Source organism: Doryrhamphus excisus, chromosome 11, assembly GCF_030265055.1.
Source record: "Doryrhamphus excisus isolate RoL2022-K1 chromosome 11, RoL_Dexc_1.0, whole genome shotgun sequence".
NCBI lineage: Eukaryota > Metazoa > Chordata > Actinopteri > Syngnathiformes > Syngnathidae > Doryrhamphus > Doryrhamphus excisus.
The window spans coordinates 2637919-2661106 of NC_080476.1; the positions used below are offsets into that span (position 1 = coordinate 2637919).

At 41.8% G+C, this 23188-nt stretch overlaps 1 protein-coding gene across 2 annotated transcripts in view; it reads left to right on the plus strand.

The window, feature by feature from the left end:
- The window catches only part of doc2b (double C2-like domains, beta), a 132098-nt gene that overhangs the window by 84188 nt on the left and 24722 nt on the right, over positions 1-23188 (plus strand). For both annotated transcript variants that reach the window (XM_058086314.1, XM_058086315.1), the window contains 3 exons: positions 689-763; positions 9998-10107; positions 16118-16244. In XM_058086314.1, the coding sequence (XP_057942297.1) occupies positions 689-763; positions 9998-10107; positions 16118-16244 (312 nt within the window). The remainder of the gene's footprint in view (positions 1-688; positions 764-9997; positions 10108-16117; positions 16245-23188) is intronic.

The following is a 23188-nucleotide window of genomic DNA, read 5'->3' on the forward strand; positions in this document are numbered from 1 at the left end:
TCCCCGTGCGTGCGTGGGTTTTCTCCGGGTACTCCGGTTTCCTCCCACATTCCAAAAACATGCTCGGTTAATTGGCCACTCCAAATTGTCCATAGGTATGAATGTGAGTGGGACTCAATGAGCGCCGCCACTGAATCTGATTCACTTTATTTTAGCCACCAATTTGAAAAAAAAAACAGCCAGCCCCCCCAGGCCACATTTTGGACACCTCCTACCTACCTTCTGTTGACATCTGCTTTTACCATACAGCCTTCCCACGGTACATTTCCTCTTCAACACCACAGTCACACTTCCATTCATAGACGGCGTAGGTGGGTGTTTCCATAACGCCTTTCTGTTGTTGTGTGTTCAGAAATAGATATGGGGGGGTTAAATAAAAAAAAAAAACAATAAAACCTCATCATTACCAGGCTATTTCATTTGAATCATTAGTAGAACTGCGCATCACCGCTGTGACCGTGATTGGTGGATAATGAGGAAGTGTTGTGGAGCCCTAAGGCATAATGAGTGCGTGGTGCTGGAATTTGGTACGGATGCTCGCGTGTTAAGATCGGCAATAAAGACTGAATAAGAGCATCGTCTGGACGCTACATTGCTTACGTGACGTTATTTGCGCATTACTATCTTCAAGTCATGTCGATTCTACCTTTCCTTCCAAGCGTCATCATCATACCTTGTTTCTTTCCAGGGGCTCAAGCCAATGGACCACAACGGACTATCCGACCCCTACGTCAAGCTGCATCTACTGCCTGGCGCCAGTAAGGTAAAGTCTGAAAAGAACACAGCCACACACGGCTTTCCAAGCAGAACCGATACAGTCTAGCCTGCTATTGGTTCATGGCTAATGACAAAAACAACAATAAAAATAATGGATGCAGCCATTAAAAACCCTAAAATTGATTATTTTTGATACTCCAAACTAGTGGTTCTAAACTGGTGGTTTGTGGGTAAGTGATGTGACCCAACGTCAAGGATTGCACCTCACGTTCTTGTCTGCACTATTGGCTTGCTGGGCGACTGTCAAGCGTGAGTGGGAGAGGAAGGGCATAGCGTGGAGACACACAGCTGCAGATAACCGCTAGAGAAGCGTGCGCTATCGAGAGTCAGCATCTCAGCGCTGCATCTCTTTGTGTGGCTGAAAATGGAATATATATGAGTATGAATAAAAAAAAAATTGGGTCATCAATTGTTACTGAGGGGTGATGGTGACTCCCACAGCTCCCACAGCCAAACCATTTGAGAACCACTGCTGCAAGCCCTGTTATGTGCCTCTCATAGCTTTTACATGCATTGGAATGCACTTGTACACATGAAGGAACCAGTGTAGGCATACAGTAGTGCACTTGGAAAGGATGCAGTTACACAACATCACATCTTGTGACTCGTGCCTGTGAGTATTCTCATCCATCTAGGCCAGAGGTAGGGAACCTATGGCTCGGGAGCCAGGTAGGGCTCTTTTGATGACTGTATCTGGCTCTCAAGCATTTCTTACCACAATAAAAATGCATTTTTGCTAACATTTTAAAGTAAACCATCACAGAAATGACTGTTAAAAATAATATTCAAAATCAACAACTATCTTATGCATTTTAATCCGTCCATCTATTTTCTACTGCAATACGGCCAACCATATCTATCTTTCCTGATGATATTTTCCAGGTCAAACACCAAAACTTGATTATTACTGGGTAATGCGGTAGTCTACCTCGGTCATTGAGATGTCAACATGTAAATGTAGACTTTACTCCTTTAGTCAAATAGTCACCTAGCTAAAGCTGCAGAACCAAGCCTTCTGATGAAGATGGCCAAAAGAATGAAATACATGTACGGAGTACGGTGCAAAACCATGCAGCAGCAGAAGTTGTATTAATGGCAACATGTATTAGATTTATTATTAGACACTGCGCTGCTCACGAAAGTGTGCTGGCCACACCCCATTGGCGTGGGGTAGTGTGCCTGGTCTACGTAATTAGAGCCCATTATATCTAAAACTGTTGGTCTTACATAAAAATGCACACATTTTATTGCATTCAATGTTTAAAAAAATGTATATGGCTCTCACAGATACACATTTTAAAATATTTGGCCTTCATGGCTCTCGTAGCCAAAAAGGTTCCCGACCCCTGATCTAGGCTGTGGTTTGTTATTTGTTAAGGAACTGTCCACAACCATCTTTCCATCTGAATGGGGTGCTCACATCATGATACCGCCCAAACGACCATTGTGGCGACCTTTATCTGTCATGTTTTATCTGTCTGTCAATAAAAAAAAGACAATTTATTATTAAAACGACATCCGGTATGTTATTAGTATCGACATTTTAGCTTTTTCTCGTGACATAATTCATTTTTTCTCTATTTTTCTACTTTTGGTGGGTTTTTGTTTATCGTAGTTTATTGTACACAACCGTGGTAGGTGAATTTCCATGAAGTAACGTTAGCGCCTTCTAGACATGGAATAATACCTCTGGAATCACCTTTACACTCCTATTAGCCAATATAGGAGACATGCAACTGTAGCCCAGGTTTTTCTTAGGGGTTTTTATTAGGGATTATTGCGCATGAGATCATTCAAATCTCATTCAAATTTTGTTCCAGCAATCAAATCTGGTGCTTGTGTGTCTCACTGTACAACACAGTACCTTACTGACACCTAGTGACCATTTTCATGCTTGAAAATGATTAATTTAGTCCAAAAATACTTCAAATGTGCTTAAATATGCATATTTATTTCCTTCATACAGCCATGAAACAGCATGATTTTTTTTTTTTAGACGTGATCAAATTCAAACCACGATGTGGCGAAAACCAGTCTCCCTTCATTCCACGCTGTGAGTTGATCCGATCATACCATCAGAGCATAAAAAGCATCCAAAAATGATATAGTAAAGGTGTATGTTGCTGATGATGTGTACAAGTGAATACAGCAAGTATTCTCTAGTTGGGAATCATATTTGCGTTGTCTAATCTTTCCTTATAACAGAATTTCCTTATGTAGGAAACGACTACGGTACATGTATGTACCATACATATGCAAGTATGTTAAGAAAATACATGTGTAACAACACAAGCAATAAAATGCAAAAAAGATACTGTCCAAAAACTGTTAATAAAAGAAAAACAGAATTTGTATCCCGCTTGGCTTAATCAGATGCATTCCACTCTCTCTTCCACAGTCGGTACCGCTATTTTTCATTTGGAAGCCATGATCTACAGGACGTAAATGTAAAAGAACCTAATTAAAATCCTTCACAATTACAGTAAAACTCGAAAAAAAAGCTCCTCCAAAAACACTAGTCAGGAGCACTTTGATTTTTAGGAATCAGCTGCAAGAATGTTTGTTGCAAGAAGACATTCTGAGTTGTCAGACTAGTGAGATGTTGGACTGGTCAGGTGTTGGAATAGTGGGCTGTCGGACTAGTGAGTTGTCAGACTAGTGAGTTGTTGGACTAGTCAGTTGTTGGACTGGTCAGGTGTTGGATTAGTGGGCTGTCGGACTAGTGAATTGTCGCACTAGTGAGTTGTCAAACTAGTGGGCTGTCGGACTAGTGAGTTGTAGAACTAGTCAGTTGTCGGATGAGTGGGCTGTCGTACTAGTGGGCTGTCGGACTAGTGAGTTGCCAGACTAGTCAGTTGTCGGACTAGTGGGTTGTAGAACTAGTCAGTTGTCGGATGAGTGGGCTGTCGGACTAATCAGTTGTCGGACCAGTCAGTTGCGGGATTAGTGGGCTGTCGGACTAGTGAGTTGTCGCACTAGTGAGTTGTCAAACTAGTGGGCTGTCGGACTAGTGAGTTGTCAGACTAGTCAGTTGTCAGATTAGTGGGTTGTCGGACTAGTGGGTTGTCAGACTAGTGAGTTGTTGGACTAGTCAGTTGTTGGACTGGTCAGGTGTTGGATTAGTGGGCTGTCGGACTAGTGAGTTGTCAGACTAGTGAGTTGTCAGACTAGTGAGTTGTTGGACTAGACAGGTGCCAGATTAGTGGGCTGTCGGACTAGTGAATTGTCGCACTAGTGAGTTGTCGGATTAGTGGGTTGTCGGACTAGTGGGTTGTAGAACTAGTCAGTTGTCGGATGAGTGGGCTGTCGTACTAGTGGGCTGTCGGACTAGTGAGTTGTCAGACTAGTCAGTTGTCGGACCAGTGGGTTGTAGAACTAGTCAGTTGTCGGATGAGTGGGCTGTCGGACTAGTCAGTTGTGGGACCAGTCAGTTGCGGGATTAGTGGGCTGTCGGACAACTGCTATGCCCCGTTCCTGAGTTGGTCAGAGTTGGCGTACGAGCCACCATTTGGATAGCCCCGCTCTGTGTTATATTACAAGTCATTAGGGCAACAATCCACGGACTCCGTGGAGGTCTTTGAAGGGCACTTGTGGAAGAGGTTTGTGTGTAGTTATGCCCTTCATCCCTGAGCTGGAGGTGGTGGTGATGCATGCATGCAGATGACAACTGCAACAAGAGCTTCCCTTTGCAGGTGTGTAGTACTCTATTTGATTTACTGCCGATGGCCTCACACCCTGACAGGGTGTCATCGCACGGTTGTTTGACTCACTTTAAAAAAACCTTCAAGATCAAGCTTTTCCCAACCGCCTTGACATTCTTTGCCCACAAGTCCACGATCATGTGACCACATTGTAATTCAACAGATGGCTTCTATCTGCCGCCCTGCCAACAATCCCCCTGATGACTGCCAGGTCGGGTGTTTGAAATACTCAAGGTGTTCCTTTTAGATGGAGAAACACCTTGACCTTCTCCTTCTTGACGGAAGGATGCACCGCCTCACGCCATGATGAGATGGGGGGGTGAAAGGGCAGGTCTACGCATCAGATAATGGGGGGAAATACTTACTGCTAATCTTGTTGGGTCATAAAGTTATTTATAGAGAGAGTATTTCTCCATATTTGTAGTATCTTAGTACAAAGAAAATCCATGATGAAAGATTTAAATAATTGATTGTTTGAATGTCTGCACAGAAGCATGATGCTTTTTAGTGGACTACAAAGATAGCAGTTTGTGCTAACATTTGTACGATTACACTCCAAGAGGTTTTCACATGCTTAGGGCGGTCAGTTTTACCATTATAAATAAAAGTAAAACATGCAGTAGTTCAATCCTTGGTTAAAAATAGGATCCGGACAACTGGTTCCCAAAGCTTTCACAGTCCTGCACACCTTTAGACAACCTAGTCATGTACCACCTACTCCTGCACACTTAAAAAAAAACACAACAGGTACGGCCTTTGATTTTGACGTTAACGGAATGGCAGACGGAATCGCGGAATTGGTCAAAAAAAGGGAATATACTGTTAAATGGGGAATGTGGTGAAAATGTATTACATATTAGCTGTTTCCCAGAAACCAATCAGGAGGTTAACTCAATACGAGGCTTATAATTGCATTAAATGCATTAACTTGGCCATTTTGTTACTAAATCTGGCAACATCCAATATTTTCTCAAAAGCGGGTAGGTGGTGAGAGGTCCGCCCTGCCCTAAAGGAGTTCCAAGCGGTCAGTGTGCAGTCAGCTTCCGTGGCACACTGGGAGCTCTACGCATCCGTGAATCACGCGTGAGCAAGGCGTGATGCCACGCGGGTGGAACTCGTCCTGTTCTACAGAGCGGGATCGAGAACATAAATGTTTATTAATCTCATTAAATTACTACTCATTACACTCGAGCCTCATTCAGACTCGGCCACTTAGCTGTCAGTGTGTCAGAACATGTGATGGGAGAACGCTGAGTGATCAATGACGCAAGCAGTCCCAACTGCAACATAAAGGGTGGATGTAATTATTATGCTGTCTCGGCTTGCTGTGCCGGCTGATTAGAAATATAGAAAAATATTACAATCATTTTATTTTGGCAAAGAAGAATCAAGATGTTTATTTGTAGCTGTCATCATACGAAATTATGCTGCTTTTGCGCTGCTTCTCTTACATATACAATATATATTATATGCAAATTCATTCATTCATTTGAGGGTCCCGTGCGTGCCGGAGCCTATCCCAACAGTCTTCAGGCGAGAGGTGGGGTACACCCTGGACTGGTGGCCAGCCAATCACAGGGCACATATAGACAAACAACCATTCACACTCACATTCATACCTATGGACAATTTGGAATGTTTTTGGAATGTGGGAGGAAACCGGAGTACCCGGAGAAAACCCACGCATGCACGGGGAGAACATGCAAACTCCACACAGAGATGGCCGAGGGTGGAATTGAACCCGGATCACCTAGCTGTGAGGCCTGCGCGCTAACCATTTTCTACCGTGCAGCCATGATATGCAAATAATATGCAATAATATGGACATCTATGACAGCTGTAGCTAGTTTTCTTACTGAGGTGTTGGCAACTATGGACATGTGAGCTCAAATAGCATTATTGAGATTATTGTGGAGTTAGCAAGTCTTCTCTCTCCCATCTGCAGTTGGTAGAATATGCAGATGCACGTCTCACAACACTGAACCCATTTTTATTTATTTGATTTGCCTGTTTCAATGTTTTGTTTCATAAAAAGTTTTTAATATCACATTATGCTTTTACTTGTGTTATGGTACTGTATTTTAATGTTTGTTTTTATGTCTTTTTCTTTTTCTTAATATAAGTCAGGGCTCGACAATAACGATGTACCGATGGCCCGGGGCAAGTTAAAACAAAATTGGGGCAAGTAAATCCAATCATTAATATTCCCGTCGGGCAAGTGCACTTTAGCATGCCATACTGCCAAGAGTTTTTTTTTAAGCGGTTCTTGTTGGGTGTTGGTAAAACACGGACTGCGTAATTCCGATGGTAATTTGCAAACCAATCCTTGCAAATCTTGAAATGGACCAATCAGAATCATTTATTTAGACCGTGGTCCGTAATCCACAATCTGCGTTTTACCCACACCCGCTGTTCGCGATCAACCAATCAGCGATCGTTTTACTAGGAAAACATCTATCATGGCGTCCCTGCCAACATCGTCTAATTCTTCAACAACTTGTGAAGGAAAAGAGCAAAAAGTGATGAAGCAGTGCCTCCTAAACAAGTATTTTATTAGCGGCAGCAAATCAAATGATGACACAGGTGAGTGAATCACATTGCTGTGACAATTTGAAGTGGTCACAATGAAACACCACCCATTAGATCCAATACCAAGTGCTGATTTTGCACAAGCTACAAAATCTATCGGTTCAATTTCTCTGTGTATTTTTCTCACCTTTGCTTCACAAATTATTGTTTGACCATTGAACATTTTTTTCTGGATTAAAAACACTTTACTAGTACACAAATGTGTCTATTCAATAATGTTTCATTGTGGTGCACAACTTATAAATATCACTGCTTACTACGACTACCATGTGTAAGGTAGCATGTCTGAAAATTTGTGGAGATGTATGTTAAATACATCTCCACAAATTTTCAGACATTCCTCCAAATACAATGCATCAGTACTATTATCTGATGAATTATCAGCATATATTGATATATGATATCATTATGGCACTTTTCATTTTACATGGGGCAAGTTCGGGCAAGTAGTTCTCACCTTAAGGATGCCCTATGGGCAAGTCATTTTTGTTTTTAACGTAGAGCCCTGATAAGATAAGATAAGATATGTCTTTATCAGTCCCATAAGGGGAAAGTTCAGGTTTACAAAGCAAAAGTACAGTAGCACACAAGAGTATAGCACAAAGCTCAAATGGCAGCTAAAATGTGAAAAGAGGGTAATACAAAGACAAACCAGAAATGATATCCACTATATACAGTTATCTACATGGTGATCAGGTCACGGGTGTCTTGCACGGTTATTACAGAATGTTTGGCGCAGTTTTTATTGTAGAGTCTATCTATGTTTACTATGATAATAAGAATATAATCTATGATTACCAAAGAACGGAAAAAGTCGAAACAAACTTTTTCTTTCTGATGAAAGAGGAGCGTCTTCATTGTCTTTTGATATATACCATGTCTATATATCCCTGGGACGCAATATTCTGTTTGCCTTGAAAAACTTCATCCAAAATGGCAAGTACCAAGAGGGTTGGCGTTTGAGAAATGGCTGGGAATGAATGAGTTACTGTAAATATTATGTTTCACAATCATATTTTGCAGATCACAAGATGCAAGAAAACTCGTTATGTTATGTTATGTTGTTTAGAATATAAAGTTATGGAAACAATTATTGTTTCTTCAGTTTTATTGATCCATTTTACAACAAAAGGTACATTTGTTTGGCCATGCAGTATATAATGATGCAAAACTAGCTCATAAGAGCTGACTAGTGGATTAGCTCATGACAGCAGTTTGTTGACACGTACTGTTTTGGCTTCTAGTTTTCGAATGCGTTTTCTAACCAAGCCAGCTAGTGTAAAAGTCAAGCCTCTTCCATTGTCATCAAAGCCATTACGTGTATTGTGTTGTTATTTGGCTAGCAAAGCGGCATCAGTGTAATTACAGTGTCCTATTTCCCAGCTTGCCAAATGAATATTCCATTTCAAGGGACCTGACGGAATAAACAAACAAGTCATAGGAAGTCGAAACAAGATGTACATTTTAATTTGAGTGAGTTTATGCATCCGTCCTTCCTGCGGGAGTCGTTTGATTGAGCAGCTAAACAAAGCCTCCGGCGTCGCATTAGGTTGCTGCCCTCTCAGACTCGCAAATAATCACGGCAGTTAATTGATTCAATCCGACAGAGGACGTCTTCACGCGTGACTCCCGACACGGCATCATCACGCCCTCGTGTTCCGCTGGGTAGCGCCGTGTTGCTTTTCACAGCCATCACTCTCATCACCCGGGAGAATACAATCCTAACTGGAGAAGTCCATTTCCGTAGAAAATACACATGGAAGCTGAAGAGATGGAATACTGGATGGAAATTGTGCACTCATGTGGAAAGTGTGAATTTTTGGTAGCTAGGATCGATTGATATTTGAATGGTTTGAATGTGTTGAGAAATGTGGGAAAATTCCCTTAATTCCGTGAGAATTTTTGGTCCAGAAAATGTGGAATTGTAGGAAAAAGTAGAATTGTTTATTCCTTTCAATATCTTGTGTCTCATCCAAAAAGTTCATTGGCCACATCAAGCATGAATGTTTTGGCAAATCTGGCATCTGTGAATGGCTTTCCGTTCCTCACGTTGGCTAAAAAACCAAAACTCCAAAGTCCAGTCAACCGGACTTATGCTGGCTAGCTTGGTATCTCTTGGCATGCCTTCTTCCAATGGTTCCCCCCAGATATTTCAATGTGGCGCATTACATTTCACCGTTTCATCGATGAAATTTAGACAAAACGCCAAATGTTTCAACGTTTTTGAACACAGTGTTTGACTTTAGAATGTTGGTAAAAATGTTGAGTGTTGTAGTGTTGAAATGCGAGAGACGTAGACATCAAAAGAGCGTATATGCCTCGCGAGCCTCCTGTGTTAGCATGTCAAAAACAGCCTGGCTATTTTGGTGTTGGAACTGGACAAATGCGGAAGTTGTAAGAATTTGTGTTGAAAAGACATTGGTTTTCTGTAAAAGCGGGAGGTTTGGGCATGTGGAAAAATGGGTAGTCTGAAATTCCTAAATGAGCTCAATGTTGCAGTGCTGGAATGGTTTGAATTGAGTATTGTCAAAATCAAAGGAAATTGTTTGAGATGCGCGATACTGGCTTTCCTACCGACTTGCTGTTTTCATGTTGACTTTTTATGATGGCTTGAATCAGGTGAGATGTGAGAAGATTGCAATAATGTGTGTGAGGGAATACTCTTCATACAAAACCTCCAGTGTTTAAAATTTAAAATTTGGAGCAAAGTGTTTGCTCCACTTCAGAAAGAAAGTGAAAAGGTCACTTTTGCATACATAACAGGGATACTTTCATTCCCGTTGGCCATACATCAATGCATCGACACATTTTGACTGCATATGCGAGACTGTTTACACAATTATGGCGGCACAGACTCGATGTTCATCGATGAGGATCCTTCCCTCTTCCTGTTCTATTGATCACCAACCTGTCCTCTCTTGTCTTTGCAGGCCAATAAACTTCGAACCAAGACCCTGCACAACACACTCAACCCTGTCTGGAGCGAGACCCTGACCTACTACGGCATCACTGATGAGGATATGGTCCGAAAAACACTCAGGTACTACAGAGTATGATGGACCATAATGAGATCCCCAAGTGACGGTCTCCAAAAATCAGTGCAAACAATGACTGGGCGCCAAATAATTAGATACAGCATGAAGTAAATCTCATTCTTGCCTGTCAGACAGAAAGTGGTTGCTATTTTTGAGTCCATCGTGAGTCTGCCATGATGAGTCATTCGTTGAAGTAAGTGTCTCCTAATTGCTTGCAATGATGACAAAGGGCTTCTATTGCTTTACATCGGACTGTTTACCTGCAAGTACATTCATCCATACATTGGCATTAATCCCAGCGCCTGGGAACAAACGTGATAAACATGACATGGTTACGCAACACTAAGTGTTACTTCACTGTTCTGTACTCCTTTTTTATTTTTACCAAAGTGTTATCCCTGCGCTATCAAAGTACTGCAAGTAGGTTATATAACATCATGCTTTTGATTTGCTATGCTATACTGTATATACTGCATAGATTCTCTGAAAATACACTACTTTCCATGAATACCACCTTTTTGGAAGTACGGTATATCCGGTGAGAAAGTTGTCCAACATGGAGTCTTGATGCTGGATTGTGGACAGTTAAAGAGAGGTTTCAGTAAGCCCTACTGGGAACATTTGTCCATTTGTAGCTGTAATGCTAATGAGCTGTGTTTGTCTCCAACAGAGTGTGCGTCTCCACGAATCATGATAGTGGACTTTTGACTGACAGTGGTGTGGAAAAAGTGCTTGCCCCCTTCCTGATTTATTTATTTCTTCATTTTGCATGGTTTTTCAGATCATCAAATACAGTAAACCTCGGATATATCGGATTCAATTGTTCCCACTGGTTTTGTCCGATATAAGTGAAATCCGTTATATGCGTATACCGGAAAATGTCCGTTTTACGCATATATCGGATTTATATCCGGTATATGCGTAAATCGGATTTTATCCGTTATAAAAAGGCACTTCCTTGACTATGTTTCCAATGTACCTGGACTGGGCAATGAAAAGAGACGTAAGGTAATGAGAATTGAACTTTATTGGACTCTGAGCATAACAAATTGTTAATTAAGCTAGGCCCTGTTACGCCCGTCAGGCCTACGTTATTTCCAATAGTGAGGTTAAGATCTCATTCACTGCTGTGCTAGTATTATTGACGTCACTCACTTTTATATTTGTCCTAAATCTGGAGCCAGGAGAAAGACAATAGCCAGTGACATCAACAAGATTAGCATAACGATGCGGCCATCCGATATATGCGAGGGAAATTTAATGGAAATGCATTGGAACGGGACTGGAGATTTTGTCCGAAATGGGCGAAATCCGTTATAAAAAATCCGATATATGCAATGAATTTTTATTGGAAATGCATTACAGAAAAATCGGTTCTTTTTTATCTGTCCGTTGTGAGCGAATTTCCGATATATCCGAGTCCGATATATCCGAGGTTTACTGTACATTTAAATATTAGTCAATGACAACACAAATGAACGCAAAATGCAGTTTTTAAATGAAACTTTTTATTGGGAGAAAAACTGTGAAAAAGTGATTGCCTTCCACATCGAGGGTAAAACTAATGCCGCATTTCAGAAAAGGAACATCATACCAAGAGTAAAATATGGTGGTGGTAGTGTGATGGTCTGGGGCTGTTTTGATGCTTCAAGACCTGGAAGACTTGCTGTGATAAAAGGAACCATGAATTCTGATGTCTGAAGGAGAATGTCCGACCGTCTGTTGGTGACCTGAAGCTGAAACCAACTTGGGTTCTGCAGCAGGACAATGATCCAAAACACACCAGCAAGTCCACCTCTGAATGGCTGAAGAAAAACCAAATGAAGACTTTGGAGTGGCCTAGTCAAAGTCCTGACCTGAATCCTATTGGGATGCTGTGGCATGACCTTAAAAAGGCTGGAAAAACCTCCAATGTGGCTGAATGACAACAATTCTGCAAAGATGAGTGGGCCAAAATTCCTGCAGTGTTTGCTTCTAAGGGTGGGCCAACCAGTTATTAGCTTTTTCACACAGGGCCATATGTATTTTGGATTTTCTTTTCTCCCTTAATAATAAAAACTTTTAGTATTTAAAAACTGCATTTTGTGTTCAGTTGTGTCATTGACTAATATTTAAATTAGTCTGATGATCTGCAACATTTACATGTGACAATATAAAAAAAATAACACTTTTTTACCCCACTCTCAGTTATTGTGATAACTGGTTCCAGACCTGATGATGAGTGATTTGCATGAAGTAGGATTTAAATGGGATTTCTGGAGAATATATTCATAGTTAAACCTGTTTGTGAGTTTCCAAATATGTATTTTTAAACATTATTAGATCCTTGAAGACATGAAGTAACAGCCCTATGGTCACCTTTTGTCGAAAGTGTGTAAACCGCAGATCAATGCTGGCATGCTACTGGGTTAATTACTTAGCCTTCAGTGTATTCATTGTAAACCGCTTCCACACAGAATGTGAGAAATATTTTCACTGTCATGTCGAGCATGCCATGGCTGACTCCAGGCAGTGTCAAGATAATGTCATGTCAGCTAAAGTCTCATCAGTGTAACATTACTGATGCCTAGTGACCACAATACTACATTCATTCATTCATTCATTTTCTACCGCTTTTCCTCACGAGGGTCGCGGCTATCCCAGCTGTCTACGGGCGAGAGGCGGGGTACACCCTGGACTGTTCGCCAGCCAATCACAGGGCACATATAGACAAACAACCATTCACACTCACATTCATACCTATGGACAATTTGGAGTGGCCAATTAACCTAGCATGTTTTTGGAATGTGGGAGGAGTACCCGGAGAAAACCCACGCATGCACGAGGAGAACATGCAAACTCCACACAGAGATGGCCGAGGGTGGGAATTGAACCCTGGTCTCCTAGCTGTGAGGTCTGCGCGCTAACCACTAGACCGCCGTGCCGCCAGAATACTACATATGTCTTTCAATATTTTTGGACCGGTAATAGTCCATAGTCAACCTGGACACAGTCGTCATTTATTAATAATGTGTTACCTCCGAGCGCTCCCATCCGTCCTTTATTTACAGCAAACGTCGACTTCAGCGGGCATCCAGAAACCCCGTTTCCATTGCCATGAGAGAAACCAGTCATTTATTGTGTGACTTCCCTGATCCTGACTGCTTGGAGGAAGTCCCATGTAGCAAATAGTTATTTGTACACTTTGGCCGTGCGTCTTCCTATGCATGATATGCTCTTTTTTTGCGGTGGCCAGCCAAACCCTTTAGCTGCTTCTTCTTTGTTGGTGTTTGCAGCTATTTCTTCCCATCTTCAAAGTGGCCACCAAAGCTAGGAATCCATCCATCCATCCATCCATCCATCCATTTTCCTCCGCTTATCCGGGTCCGGGTCGCGGGGGCAGCAGTCTTAGTAGGGAAGCCCAGACTTTCCGATCCCCGGCCACCTCCTCCAGCTCCACCGGGAGGACACCAAGGCGTTCCCAGGCCAGCTGTGAGACATAGTCCCTCCAGCGTGTCCTAGGTCTGCCCCGGGGCCTTTTCCCGGCTGGGCATGCCCGGAACACCTCACCAGGGAGGCGTCCGGGAGGCATCCGGACTAGATGCCCGAGCCACCTCAACTGACTCCTCTCGATGTGAAGGAGAAGCGGCTCTACTCTGAGCCCCTCCCGGATGGCTGAGCTCCTCACCCTATCTCTTAGGGTGAGTCCAGCTACCCTACGGAGGAAACTCATTTCAGCCGCCTGTATCCGCGATCTCATTCTTTCGGTCATGACCCAAAGCTCATGACCATAGGTGAGGGCGGGAACATAGATCCACCGGTAAATTGAGAGCTTTGCCTTCCGGCTCAGCTCTCTTTTCACCACGACGGTCCGGTACAGCGACCGCATTACTGCCGAGACTGCACCGATCCATCTGTCGACCTCACGCTCCCACTTTCCCTCACTCGTGAACAAGACCCCGAGATACTTAAACTCCTCCACCTGGGGCAGGACCTCATTCCCAACCCGGAGGGAGCACTCCACCCTTTTCCGACTGAGAACCATGGCCTCTGATTTGGAGGTACTGAGTCTCATCCCAGCCGCTTCACACTCAGATGCAAACCGTCCCAGTAAACGCTGAAGGTCGCAGCCCGAAGAGGCCATAAGAACCACATCATCTGCAAATAGCAGAGATGAGATTCTAAGGCCCCTGAACTGGACTCCCTCAGCACCTTGGCTGCGCCTAGAAATTCTGTCCATGAAAATTGTGAACAGAATCGGTGACAAAGGGCAGCCTTGGCGGAGGCCAACGTTTACCGGAAACAGGCTCGACTTACTACTGGCAATGCGAACCAGACTACTGCCCCGTTTGTACAAGGACCGGATAGCACGTAGTAGCGCGCCACCAATCCCGTACTCCCGGGAAGCTAGGAATCCAAATTTTTAAATGTGGAAAATCTCAGGAGAATCACAATGTTAGTCCCGGTGAACATCGATGGTCAAGACTTGACCTCCAACCTAGTCAGGTTCCATCATGACGTCATGTGTGAGTGGCACATATTAAAGTCATTAAAAGGTATATTGTGCACAACATTTAGGGAGAGGTCATTGTTGAGTAATTATTATTGCGGAATCACTAGGTTTGTTTATTTTTCAAGCCAGAAACGTTGGTCAGCAGCAACCTCTGCCAACCGCTTCTGTACTGAGACTCATTCAGTGCCCGAATTCCACAGTGACTTCGTGATCAGATGGTCTGGATCCATCATGGCACACCGCTGATGAACCCTTTGCCCAATCAGCCGTGAGAGAGAAGCCTCCACATTTCCACGCGACACATCATTTCTTTCAGCACCACCTGTCCATGTCGCAGATGACTTGTTTTCCACCACCATTTCATTGTCATGCCAATAAAGCTACTATGCTCACATGTATTACGCTGGTTCACAGAGGCCGCATGTTTGCCGGCGAAAAGCACTTGAAAGGCACATTATACCTCAACATGCGCTAGATGGAGGACTCATTTCACGTCTGCATTTTACCGATGGCACTACATGTTGTAGCTCCTCTGAGAGGCGGTGTTTTCCCCGCGCACATAATTGACTTTTGTTATGGATTTAATGAATTGATGGAGATCTTGGACTGTCTTGCCTGGGAAAATAAGTGGTGGAGCTCTGTGTTAGACACGCCGCCCTCGTTTAGGGTCAACATGTTCTCCAAGCAGACTTCCAGCACAAAAGCACTGATTTGATTGCCGCTTATTTGTAAGCAGGACTATACCACGTGAACAATTCCTATTCAATTCCAGAAAAATATATTTCCACACTACCCGTTTGTTTATGGAGGTATTCCCATTGCCGCATACCACAATTTGCAACTTTTTTTGCCTTCATTGTAAGTTATTTTATAGCTATCATCAATAAAATTTCTAACACTCTAATTCTAACACTCACGGTTACGTAGTGCACTTGATCGCCTCATCGTATGAACAGCTACATTGACAACACTCGTTGACACACACAGAGGGACCCACATAATAAAGATGCTTCACGGATTCCCTGACCAGAATCTGTCTATAGCAGGAGTCGGCAACCTATACGATCACATTTCTTTACGCATGTTATTAAAAATGATTACTTAGTATATACTTTATTCATCTCCAAGAGAAATAGCTCATTTGAAACTTTATCAAAGTGTGACATTTTTGACCCAGAACTACTACAAAGTCATTAACCAGTTGATTGTGTTCTGTTTTTGCAGTAGTAGGGTGTACATATCTCCAGGTCAAAAGTCAGAAGGGGTACGTCACTGTCAAAAGTTTCTATAGCATCCGTATTTACTCTAAGGCAGACCTTTCTCTTATCTACGTGTCTTCATGCCACCTGAAGCGTAATTATCTCATTACTTTCTGTCATGCTGATGGACTCCAGCATGAATCTTCTGAACTCAATTTGCCAGAGAAGCACTCAGCTTTGGCTTTGCTTCAATGCAATCGCCGAGCCAAGGCTAGCTTTCAAGACTGTCTTTTTGAAGCTTCCTTTCTCTGACTCTTATCTTAGGATTTCCGTGTGCGATGAAGACAAGTTCCGGCACAACGAGTTCATCGGTGAGACGCGAATCCCCCTCAAGAAGCTGAAGCCCAACCAGACCAAGAACTTCAACAACTGCCTGGAGAAACAGTTACCTGTAAGTGTTGGAATGTTGCAACATTATGTATGCCTTCGTGCCTCTCACTCAGTGTGGGAATTCAATACGCCTCTGAATACACCCTACGGTAATGGTAATGGTAATGGTAATGGTAATGGTAATGGTAATGGTAATGGTTTTATTTCATTTGAACATGCATCAGATTACAATTGAGTGCATCCCATAATCAGTTCCCAGTTCCACATGTCCAAAAGGAGTAGGAAGAAGCAAAGCTTATTAAATCCTACCCCTCCATCTGGTACTTTTACAATCACTAACTGTTACATTTGTTCACTTCCTGCTTTCCATAATACAGTTTAAGTTTTTTTTTTGTTTTTTTTTAATAATGCACCTCGTACCGAAGTACTCGGTGATATGAGCATCCAATGCCATAATGGGTACCATAGTGCATGTCAATATAGTGATATATATAGCACATCATGACTGGTTCAAGACTCTTCATCCTTGTATTTAGCAAACATCAACTGCTTGTATTGTTTCTTGAATTGGCTCATCGTTGTGCATTGTTTGATTTCCTTACTCAATCCATTCCATAGTTTGATTCCACATACTGAAATGCTATGGCTAGCATAACGTAGTCCTAGCATAGAAGTGTTTCAAATGTAGTTCTTCCCTGAGATCATATTTCTCCTCTCTTGTAGAGAAGTATTGGATGACATTTTTAGCTAATTGCTTATTTTTAGCCTTATGCATTATTTTAGCTGTTTGAAGATGAACTATATCAGCAAGTTGAAGTATTTGTGATTTTAGAAATAAGGAGTTAGTATGTTCTCTGTAGGCGGCATTATGAATTATCCTTACTGACCTTTTTTGCAGAACATTTAGCGAGTGAATATTGCTTTTATAGTTATTACCCCATATTTCCCCATATTTCCACACAATATGTAAGATATGGTAGAACCAGAGAGCAATAAAGAGTGAATCTTCTCTAACACCAAGAATAGAATGTAAAAGTGTTTCCGGTTTCAGCGTAGTGGATAGGTGACACTCTTGACAAATGCTGTTTTGATGTGAAACATCACCAGAGGGCAAACCGTGCCGCTTGAATGATTTGCCATGTTGCCTCCTGCAACCTTTCTGACATACATCACTAGATCTGTGACAAAAAATAGACTCCAATAGATGCTGACTCACCACACTTCTGGAGGAGGAGGAGGAGGAAGAGAACAAAATCCTTAACTATGACAAAATGTTTAAAAATATATCTCATTCATGCATTTGAGTGGAATCTTTATAAGTCCTACCTGACTAACTAAATATAGACTCTACCATTGTTGCAAGTGTATCAAAGTCAAGACAAAGGCTGAGATGCTTTAGGCTGTGAACCTGAACAAAGGATGCCGTGCTATAGTAAGCCTGAGTTTTGGGTTGTTCTACACCCGTAGTCCAGCTGAAGATCTCCCTCAAGATCTATGCAAAGGTGAGTTGATGCCATCTGGCCCTGATTTGATGGACCCCTGTAATAGTCATTTGGTTCACTCCTCATCTCCTTGGTAGTTGTATTACCCCTATGCAGTGATGGGAATAACGGCATTTAAATAAACGGCATTACTAACGCCGTTACTTTTTTCAGTAACGGGTAATCTAACTAATTACTTTTAGTGTCAGCATAACACCGTTACCATTTTCAACAACCCGTTACTGCATGTTACTGAAGCCGCCTAAAAGTATATGGCAATGGTAATGGTAATGGTTTTATTTCATTTGAACATGCATCAGATTACAACTGAGTACATCCCATAATCAGTTCCCAGTTCCACATGTCCAAAAGGAGTAGGAAGAAGCAAAGCTTATTAAATCCTACCCCTCCATCTGGTACTTTTACAATCACTAACTGTTACATTTGTTCACTTCCTGCTTTCCATAATACAGTTTAAGGTTTTTTTTGTTGAAACATACAGATATGACTTTTAGCAACTCCAACTCTAACCGATGTCGTGGCCATGCATACGTAAGTGTCTCTTTCTCCTGACCACATTGCTGTGGTTACAGATCTAGGTACTGGGTAAGAAGTCGTCTCACCCTCTTCCCTTCATTTGTCAAGCTGTCTCCTCTGACGTCTGGTTCTGAGTCTGGCCGCTTGTCTCTGTCCATCTGAATAGCTTCAGTAACGTGGTTGTCATCTATTGTGTCTTTAGAAGCCTCGCAGTAATTATGCAGCACAAAACACGCGTAAATGACAAAGGGCAGTTCATGCAAATTGATGACCGTGCGTCTCCTCAAAGCTAAACGTGCCGTGAGCCTTCCAAAGTCATTCCCATGCACGCTTTGCACAAAGATAGTCAAGACAAAAAACATCCCCTGTGTCGTGATCTCAGTAAGCGGTAGGCTGCGTCGCCCAAAATCTCCACTTGGAAAGTTGCCTTGTTGTCAACAAGTTGTCTGGGACAAGGACGGAGTTTTCTACTTTGGAAACACTTATTGATAGTTGACTTGGTGAAAACACGAGCGTCGTGTAAGCTTCCTGGCTGTTTTACCACCACGGCTATCAAACAGTACTTCTGATCGCAAGTGGCCTGAATGTTTTTGCGTAATCTACCCACGTCCTGTGGGTCAAATAGTGGAGCATGCAGGCAACTGTCCACAACTGACCACAACCGACGACATGACAGTAGACTGCCCTTCGATGTGTGGACGTAATAACACTGACAACAGCACTAGCGAGGAATTGTCACGCCATTCCTCCGAGTGGACGACCGTTTTTCTCACCAGCCGGCGATGCGTCCCGTTCTGAGCCGCCAAGGAAAATGCCTCTGATGTTGAATGGTTACTTGATCGGGAATAGCCAACCTCATGGTGCTTCTTCAACATGAAGCAGTATTTGCTTCATAGCCACATTTATCTCCAAATCAACATTGGCTTTTAGTGCCGTATATCTGCAGCTTGTGTGGATGGAAAAGAACTTTGCGTCATTACATACCCGCCTACATGCGGCCAGAGCCTGAAACGGGTCGTTTACAACACTTTGAAGAACTGAGAGAATTTAAAGATGCGTGCAGAGCAAGTGACCCCCTCAGCATTTCCATCTCCAGCAGCTAGCGGGCTTCACATCCAATCTCCTGTAGTCATTCAAAGCACACTTTGGAGAATGTTGTGAGCACACTGGTCTTTTTAAGTCCACCTGAATGTGCTGTGGACAAAGCTGACCTGAGTTGCATCCCTGGTGTCTCCATCAGAGCGTTTGAGATGGAACTTGCTGACCCAAAGGCCTCAGATGTGTGGGGGAATAAGTTCAAGTCAGCGAATCAAGTTTTAGAAAAAACGTATATGACAGCGAGCGGAGCTGGCAAGCAAACACGAGTAGACAGAAGTGAAAAAACCTTCAACCCTCGGTCCAACCGAAAACTTGGAACGTGCTTCCTGTCACACGCCGCAGCTTGGGTATTGCCATTTTGTACACATCTTTTTATTGAATTTTCTTTTCCAAAAAGAAGTTGAAGCAGTAAGTCAGTACAGTAGAGTAATCCGCAGCTGGCACTTGGGGGAACAACAACCAAGGTTGCTGCCAACTTAAGAAACCCACAGTAATAAACAAAAAGTAAATCTATCTATTGCAGCTGTCAGATATGTTGGAGTCCATTTTTGCTAATGCCTTTTCTTTGCGTTCTAGAGATATAAAAATAGCTAAAAGAGCTGAGAAAGCCTGCTATTAAAACACCTCCACGAACCTTCGACAAGGTTTTAGGATTTTATGTACATGCTGTGACCATGTAGTAACAATAGTAGTAGTCAGTACATTCATGGTGACATGTAATACTTTATGTTTTGCCATTTTTTGGTCATTTTATCCTTCCTCTTGTGTTAGCTTTCTGGTATCATCTCTTATGTTCCCGGGTCGGTTTTGACCCATGTATTAAATCAACTATAAAATACACTAAAAACAATAAGTTACCATCAAATTTGCTTCTCATGTCTTGGTTACCTTCTTAGGCTTCCTCATCCATGAAAATGTTGCTTTTAATACTTTTGGTGTGGGCATGGAGGCCTTTTTTTTGTCACTATACCCCTCCATTTTAATTTCCAAAAATGGTCAAATGAACCTGAAAAGAATCATATTCATAAATTGAAGGTTCTTTTGTTACCTGGCTATTACTGAGGGATATAGAACATATCTCTTAAATCAATTAGTTTGATTTATTTTCTCATTTTAGTATGAATCACTAAAGAAACATGTATGGTGTTGGGGTGAATTTTGACTCATATATATTCATGTCAAGAAAAGGTAGAAAAAGTGATTGTTTTCAGCAACACAACTTTAGTATAAAGTGAAATGAAAAAGCAGACCAGGTCCAGATCTTGGTTCACTGTACTTCTTGCCATTCTTTCCATGATCCAAATTGTAAAAGTGAAATCAGCCATCAGTGAGTCATGAGTGAATTCCCCTCACATGTCTGGACCTTGTTTTTCTGCTGGTATACTGGAAAAGCGGTCAAAATGAGAATCTCCTGAAGCTTCCATGATGAGAAGAGGAGCTGGTTGTCATTGTGTTGGCTAATTGGACGCTTATGATTTCAGTTGTGGCTCAAAATATTGCTTTATAGTCATATTATTATAACCGGGTCCAAACCGACCCTAACAATACAGTGGTCATAATTTCAACCACACCATTTTAAAATTTAGTAAAAAAAATATTTTTTTGGTTTTATTTTGTTGAAATTGAGTTTCCTGACGACATCAAAAAGCCTTGATGCAATAAACAAATGTTATGTGAATGGTAATAAATACAATATAATAAAATACAATATTGACACAAATATTAAGTTAACCTGAATGTAAGAAAAAAGTCATTTTTGGGGGGATAAATAGTTTTTAAAACAAAATCAAAAGCAATCAATACAAAATTGCCATATTGGCAAAAAAAAATCCAAATGAAAAACCAAAAACTAAAATTACAGTATTGACTTGAATATGAGATGACCCTGATTGTGACCCTGATTAATGATTCAAATATTATTAATATTAATATTATCTATATGTGCCCTGTGATTGGCTGGCCACCAGTCCAGGGTGTACCCCGCCTCTCGCCCAAAGACAGCTGGGATAGGCTCTCGCACCCCCGCGACCCTCGTGAGGAAAAAGTGTTAGAAAATGAATGAATATTATCATACATCAACATTCAACATTCATATCATATATCAACATTATATTATCATTATATTATTACAGAGAAAAAGCTCTTTTTCAAGACCTGTTTTTGCATTATATATATAGTATTTTGAACCCCCCCCAAAAAAAAACCAATAAATAATGATCCTATTGGCCTGACTAAAATGACCACATTTTTCCCTGAAACCTTTTTTTTAAAAATCAAATTAAAAGTTTAGACAAAAATATTAAAAATGAAAAATTCCCTATTGACTAGAACAGGGGTGCTCATTAAGTCGATCGCGAGCTACCGGTCGATCGCGGAGGTGGTACTGGTCGATCGCTGGTCGATCGCGGCGTGACATTAAAAAAATATCATCCCAGCATCAATGCCGTCACTTGATTGATATACAGGGCAGCCATTCAGATGACAACTGAATGTTGCCCTTCGGGCGACCAATCAAATCAAACAACGTCTCTAAGTGCAGCAGAACTTACGATGTCAGCCTATCATCCATCCCCGTTACTTGATTGACATACAGGACAACCAGTCAGATGACAACTGAATTTTGACCTTTAGGTCACCGCTCATGCGTAAACAACGATGCAAAGTGCTAAGCTAGTCGGCGAATTGCGAGATTTTAAAGCCCTCGCTAAAGTTTATGGTCACTAAAATGAGTGAAGGAGCTGGACCAAGTAAAAAGGCAAAAACTGGACCAAGTAAAAAGGCAAAAAACATATCACTTCCATACGGATATGGAATATTATACGGATATTATGATACGGATATTATCCATGACTGATAAACATTTGGAAGTGTGCTTGAGGCTGGCTATCAGCAGCTACTGTCCGGACTATGCATCCCTGGCTGGTTCAATTCAGTGCAAGTCATCAAAGTAAACTCAGGTAATTACAAAAATTGTTAATAGTTAATTATGTGTGTTTTGCAATATTGGCTCATTTGGTTATGTAAGGTACATCAACATACATTGTACGTACAAATAATCCTCAATACATTTGAAAATAAATAGATGTTTTGCATTTTTGTAGTGGGTAGATCATTTTGACTCGGTCATTTTAAAAGTAGCTCACATGCTGAAAAAGTGTGAGCACCCCTGGACTAGAATATAAGATGGCCCTGACTGTAAGACGACCCAAATATAAAACAAAACCTCTTTTTTAAGACCCATTTTGGAAAAATACACAGATTTTAAAAATGACAAAAAGACAACCACCTTTTTGTTGAAAAAAAATAGAGATGTCCTGCGATAAACAAATGTTATGTGATTCTTTTTATGCATTAAAATGTAAAACGGGTCGGTGCCAACCCTAACACAAGAGGAGGGTTAAGCCTTACCAGAACTGTAGACTAGAATGTGAAATGTGTGCTAGAATGTGTTTGATTCCCTGAGCGTGTTGAGCATTCATCTGCACTCGCATGCGTGTTCTTTCAGTCGCGGTGGCTCTTCCTTCAGACACGATAGTAAATCTTTATCGTAGCTTCAGCCAGAGAGTAAGACCATGATATTGACAGCAGCCACTGGAATGAGCCGAGTCCCCCCCCCCCCCTCCCCCCTTTCCACATGTGACGCACTCCCATTGATTCAGGGGTCAAGGCAGACGAGAAGTCTCTTCCGGAGTGAATTATTTCACAGCGATTGAATTCTACAGCAGCTTTTTTCTCACTTTGAGATGGACGAGAGAGACGGGTTCAGCAATCACCCTTCTTGACATTTTTTGGTTGTTTCTTCTACTTTTTTTTTGCTTTTTGATGGACTATCTCGGTCATAACTTTTCCCACAATATTATCCCTATTTGAACTATTTCCACATGCAAGA